Below are 6,247 nucleotides of genomic sequence, written 5' to 3'. Positions count from 1 at the left end.
GGGGGGCAGTCAATTTCAGAGGTTTGCCTGCAGCCCTTCGCTTCCAGGAGTGTGGACGTCTCCTTTGTGACATGGTTACTCCAACATTTCCGGTGACACTCCCTTCCGTAGAAGGGCCAAGCTGAAAACCCGAGGGGTTAATGGGAGAAGAGTAAGCAGAGAGCATCGAGCCAGAGGACCCCGATACTTCCTCATTCGTATCACCTATGTATGTTGCTGGAGCAGCAATTTGGAGGGTTTTGTTGCAATGATGTGCTTCTAGCAGCTCAGTGTATGAGAGAGCATGTCCCTTGCCCTTATCAAGTTCTTTTGTGATGCGGGTGAGGTGGACAGATGAAGAAGCTAGATTCTCTTCAATTCCTTGTTTGACACGTTCGATCCTGGCCATACGCTCAGTCGGGTCAGCATGGGATATATAAAGCATCGCCATCTTACGGTCTTCACCAGAAAGCTCTGGGAACATCACTGGGAAACCAGGAGGTCCACTCAACGGGTCCGATGCAATTGGACCCCTCTGTTCCATCCTCGGAGCCTCTACTACTTTCTGCACTCCGTTGGGCCCCTTTTGTATAAAAGGACATTTGATTTTCTCATGAGTTAAGCGAAGATAGTGAAAGCAGCGCTTGTGGATCTTCTCATACTCAAATTCAATGGTCACTGTCCCTCCTTTGACAGTGAGCTTTCGTGCAGCTTTCGTTGGGTTCTTTGTATCAAACTAGACTAGCGCCCTTATGTAATCCGTTGTATGGGATACCTTAGGGTCATAGGCCACCTTCTCTACTTTCCCCACCACAGATGCGAGCTTGTGCATAGTCTCAACCGTGAAGAAATTAACCGGTATGTGCTTGATATGAATCCAGAGAAACATAGACTGCAAGAAATCCTCAGGTGGGTTTGCTATCCAACGCTCCAAAACCATCGCCCAGTGATTATAAGACCATGGCTTATCATTCAACACCGTAACCAGATCTTCTTCTCGTTGGAAAGTGAACTGGAACCTATCCCGCGACAGAGCTATTCCACGGACTCGTCCATACACCCTCCACGCCGTCGGCATGTACTCTATCATCTTTTCTATCGATTGGCAGTCATGGTTCAGTAATCTTCCCAGTAAGCTTGTCTCGTTTTCATCAAAAGCTCAGTATCTTGGGCTATCAGGTAGGGTCAAAGGCTCCTCCTCATCCAAGGACATAGCCTGAATAGTTTTCTGCAAAAGATCAGCCATTTCTTCATGAAAGTTGGAAATTCTGGTGCCGGTAGATAACTGGAGTTGCGAAACTTTTGGTAATAGGTCGAGAGTAATTAAGGCGAATGTGCCTCTAATACCACAAAATTCGGCCATAATTTTCTGAGAAATCATGCTAAAAGGAAAAGCTTGGGGAGGTGGGAATTGAGAAAGGTAATTTTCTGGAAATTTTAAGGAAACTAGAATCAGAGGAAAAGGGAAAAAGGGTAACGAAATAATGGCAATTTGAGACTTCCCAAAAAAAGAGACCGTCACTAAGGCCGGTAATTGGAGATCCACTCTAAGCGAGGGAAGGAGAAGTTTTTTAAAAAAAGGAAATAACCGGCCCCTTGGGCTTCACCGGAAATCGCCTATAGGGAACAATCTATGAAATACAATATAGAGACCTTATTTTAAGGAGAGTGCAAAAACACTGATTATGGGGATGAAGATGAAGCATGTAAGTTTGCCAATGCCAATGAAATGGACTTAATCGTAATGAATCCAGGAATTGTAATAGGACCAATCTTGCAGCCAACTCTTAATTTCTCTGTAGGCGTGGTTGTTGAACTAACAAAGGGTAAGGATCCTTTTATGAGCAAAAGTTATAGGTTTGCGGACGTGAGAGATGTTTCTTTAGCTCATATCAAGGCACTTGAGACTCCATCAGCCAATGGTAGATATATCATTGATGGTCCGGTCATTGCGACATTAAAAGACATTGAGAAAGTTTTGCGCGAGTTCGTTCCTTATTTGTGCATTGGTGATGATAAGTGAGTTTGCTTTGCTTTTAACTCTTACTCAATAAGTACAATTTTTTTTTTGAACATCTCAATAAGTACAATTATGTTTTAAAATTCTACAAATCAACAATTAATATTTTTTATTTTTTTATTTTAGGAACAATGAAGACATTGACCTTGATTTAGTGACATACAAGGTGTCTGTTGAGAAAGTGAGGAGTTTGGGAACTGAATTCATTCCTACAGAAACAAGCCTTAGAGACACTGTTTTCAGTCTGAAGGAGAAATGTCTTATGTGATTCTCTTTGTTGTTTTATTGTACTTATTATTGATTTCACTATTACAGTGACATGAATAAGTAATTTGTCTTAAAAATAAAGATATAAACAATCGTATTGCCCCAAAACTATGTTATTTACTTGTGTCTTGTGCCATCCCCAATCTTTTTAATCCGAACTTCTCAACACAAAACTGTATTTTAAAAAAGTATATATCAATATTTTTATTAATATTTTTAATAAATTAATTATTAAAATTAATATCAAATTTTCTAAAAGAAGAGACTTTAGTAAGTTTTCCAATTTTTCAAAATACCAATAAAATATTAATAAGTTGTTTGTACCCATATTTAAAAATTAATACTCCATTTAAATTTGGAAAACTTAGTGACAATCTTATTAGAGTTTCTGTTTTTGCTATTCTAATTTTTTGTGTCGTGATCTCTATCCGAATTTTAATTAATCTATTTTATATAATTCTTTTCTTGTATTTTTCGTGTTTATTACATTTTAGATCTTATTGGATGAAGGCACTTGTTTTGCTCTTATTTTAATTGAATAAATTGTTGAGGTGTCGTGAGCTCGAGGTTATCAAGTAACGTGGCAAATGCGAGTTTCGCCGTTCCCAAGGCAATGCAATACATTCTGTTTGAAGTTTCAACCCTCTCTTCTGGTTTCTTTTTCAAGATCCATACCATTTCAAACTTGTAAGAAAACTATTCGCAGCTGGGAGTCTAAAGTTGATGGGGATAATAAGCATTCAGACAGCGATGGATCTGATCGTCGCTGGTTTCTCTCTGATGATTGGATTTGGTATCTTTGCTATCATCGCCTCTGTCCTCTGCTCTGTCGTTTTCATCCACCATGTCAGAGAGGCTCCTTCTAACCCCTCCCTTTTAAGTTCTCGCCGGGGATAAACATACGTAAGAGATATTCCTTTTATACACCCTTCCTTCCATGCTTTTCCAGTTGTTAATACAATAAAAGAACTGCTTATGTAATTTAAGTATTGTAATAGCTCTCTCTAGGCCTAAGTTCAAAAAAAAAATAGTTCTCTCTAGGCCTGGACAAAATAACCGGAACCGAAGAACCGAACCGAAATACTCAAAATCGGAACCGGACCAATACCCTCAAATACCCGGACGGTTCCTATATTTTTATATCCGAAATAACCGAACTGAACCGGAACCGAACCGAAAACCGAACGGGTACCCGAATATATAAAAATATTAATTATATATACATATAACATCATTAAATATATATTTTTAATTTAAAATTCTATTAAAAGTATCTGAAAATAGTTGAGGATAACTAAATTATTATAAAGTATCCAAACTATCGGAAAGTATCTGAAACTATCTGGATAGTTTTATCTGAAATATCCAAAGTAGTCCAGAAAATCCAAATATTTTATCTAAATCATTCTAATTATTTGATATTTTACCCTAAATAACCGATATTGTATCCAAATTATTCGAACTACCCGAACTATCCGAACCCGAACCGGATCCAAATGAGAACCGAACTTTTTCGGATATTTTCCGGTTCCTACATTTACTATCCGAACTGAACCGAACCGAAAACAGATCAAGTACTAAATGGATCTTCTAGCCTCTATCTGAACTATCCGAAACCCGAAATACTCGAACCGAACCGACCGATACCCGAAATGCCTAGGCCTAGCTCTCTCAAACAACTGCTGCATTCATTGCAAATTGTTCTTTTGTGAGTATTATTTTTCATTGTCCTACAAGAATTAAAAGATTCGCAAATCAATAGTTATTGTATAATGAAAATTCACATACTTAATTAAAAATAATAATAGCAACGTTTGATTATTATTCTCTGCATTTTCAGAAAACCAGATTGAAAGGGGAGAAAAGAAGAAATTCGCACAGAAGCTTCTTCTCTAGTTCTGCTTGTACGAGAAATGCAGAACAAAAATTGTAATCCAAATTATAAATAAAAATTACAAATAAGTTTTTTTTCAACAATTACTAAGTTGGAACATCTCGAGAAATGTAACGTGTGATTTACGTAATTAAATAAATAAAACTTGATGAGTAAATTTTGTTTTCTACTAGTTTATTATTTCTTTCTGTTTACACGAGTAAACTATTCCACTGTGATAACAACATCTCAGTCTGATGAGATTTATTGAGATTAATTATGTTAATTATTACAAAACCAAACGACAAAAGACTAAAAACTTCATTAGCTAGTTAGATTGTGGTGTCATTGCAGCTTCTTGCACATCATAATTATTGTTGACGTTATTGTGTTTGAACGTCTCGGGGATGTTGTAATCAACAGTTGATGGTTGTTTTGCTGCGTTCTTGTTTACGAGAGATTCATACAGCCCTTTGTCTAAATGCAAATGGAGTGCATCGCATGATCCAGACCAGCAAGTCAGCGGTTTGCAGTACATGGTCTCTCTGAAACCAGTCCTGTCCCTGCTACCATTGTATCGAATTCTGCCGCGACCACCACGGCCAAAATTGACTCTGCTGCCACCGGCTCCTCTAATGCAGAGACCAGGAAGACAAAAGCCTCCATCGTAACCAAAGTGATTTCCAACAGACCATTTCTGAGAGTCTATGTCATGGGATCCAACTGCTAAGCTCAGCAAAAGAGATACTGAGAAGGAAAGACACATCCATTTGAGTTCTGCCATTTTGGCTTTCTGTGTTGATAGTTTGTAGGCTGAAAAGGATCAGTGGCTTTTATATAGACTTATCAATATGGTGTGTCATGCTTTTGTCATTAGCCAGTGAAAGGAGCCGAAAATCTGGGCAACGGAGCTTGTTTTGGAAGGAAACTAAGGATATTTGGCATACTGAATTGTCTTCAAATTTTTATATCTTATATTTATAAAATTTATAGTTATTAGTGTTCGAGACTCAATGAATTCCTTTGGTCTTGTTCACGAGAAAACACATATGTTGAATAGTGAGGAGAAGTTTGTTCATGTATCCAGTGTAGATCTATGTAAAATGGGCTTCATAACTCTTCTCTTATGATTATAGAATTCTCGAACATACAATAGTTTTTATTTAAAAAAAGAAATAAGGTTAGTCTTATTACTGATGCTGGAAAATAAAAAAATAGGGCGGGAGCAATTAAATAAACAAGAGTATAGCCATTCATATTGGTTCATCGATATAGGCTATGTTAGATTTTATTAACTGAGAGCTGAATGTTCGGATGCATTATGATTATATAAATGTTGTGACGGACATGAGAAGAAAGAGATTAACAGATGGATAAACAATAAAGAAAGACACAGAGATTTAACGTGGTTCACCCCAAACGGCTACGTCCATGGGCAAAGAGAGATTTTATTGATGAAGTAATTACAGAGATCTATCTACAAGAAGATCATATCTAGTTTCTCTACGGCTACTAACTAGGTTTAGAAGAGGCACAAGATATATATAGTTGTGTCCCAGAAAACCCTAGCACTAGTGGAGCTCAAAAGACTAAAGCCCAACAGATTCAAGGCATTATTCAACAAATCTCCACCTTGACTTGAATCCTGCATAATCAGATGTACCAAAATGCACTTCTTCGTGCTCAGAATCCAAATGTACCAGACTCTCTCTTTGCTCAGATGTTCCGTCGAACTCAGATGTCAGATGTCCCGTCGGACCAGATGCTCATCAGAGCCAAATGCCCTACTCATATGTCAGATGTCCCATCGGACCAGATGCTCCTCAGAACCAGATGCCCTCACTTGGACCAGATGCTCTCTTCGAGCCAGATGCCCCTCAGGGCCAAACGCCTATCAGGGCCAGATTTAACAGCTTGAGATGTTTAGCAAATCAAGACAATGCTTGAACTTGCTATGAGGAACCGACTTAGTGAACATATACGCAGGATTATCAGTTGTTCCTACCTTCTTCACTTCAATCTTCTCATCTCTCAGAAAATGGTATCTTACATCGATATGCTTGGTTCTCTCATGATGAACCTGATCCTTGGCTAAGCAGATAGCACTT

At 38.1% G+C, this 6,247-nt stretch overlaps 2 protein-coding genes across 3 annotated transcripts in view; one reads left to right on the top strand and one right to left on the bottom strand.

Moving 5' to 3' along the window:
- LOC106326697 (cinnamoyl-CoA reductase 1-like) overlaps positions 1–2,366 on the top strand; it is a 7,239-nt gene extending 4,873 nt beyond the window's left edge. The window contains exons 1-2 of one of the 2 annotated variants that reach the window (XM_013764614.1): positions 180–1,998; positions 2,126–2,366. In XM_013764614.1, coding sequence (XP_013620068.1) covers positions 1,709–1,998; positions 2,126–2,267 — 432 coding nt within the window. In that variant the 5' untranslated portion in view covers positions 180–1,708 and the 3' untranslated portion in view covers positions 2,268–2,366. Of the gene's footprint in view, positions 1–179; positions 1,999–2,125 lie in introns of those variants that run through there. The other variant, XR_001267304.1, reaches the window with a different exon arrangement.
- A 1,929-nt stretch (positions 2,367–4,295) lies between these two features.
- Positions 4,296–4,962, bottom strand: LOC106325625. Its single transcript, XM_013763669.1, has one exon. It carries the CDS (start codon positions 4,921–4,923, stop codon positions 4,468–4,470), a length of 456 nt encoding a protein of 151 aa, XP_013619123.1. The 5' UTR covers positions 4,924–4,962; the 3' UTR covers positions 4,296–4,467.
- Positions 4,963–6,247: the final 1,285 nt, after the last annotated feature.

Source organism: Brassica oleracea, chromosome C2 (genome assembly GCF_000695525.1).
Source record: "Brassica oleracea var. oleracea cultivar TO1000 chromosome C2, BOL, whole genome shotgun sequence".
Lineage (NCBI taxonomy): Eukaryota > Viridiplantae > Streptophyta > Magnoliopsida > Brassicales > Brassicaceae > Brassica > Brassica oleracea.
The sequence above is the reverse complement of the archived record's forward strand: the minus strand, read 5'-3'. Positions and strand labels throughout refer to the sequence as shown.

What these genes read in the sequence shown, in the direction of transcription:
- LOC106325625 (XM_013763669.1), bottom strand. Translation starts at nt 4,923, where the DNA reads ATGGCAGAACTCAAATGGATGTGTCTTTCCTTCTCAGTATCTCTTTTG.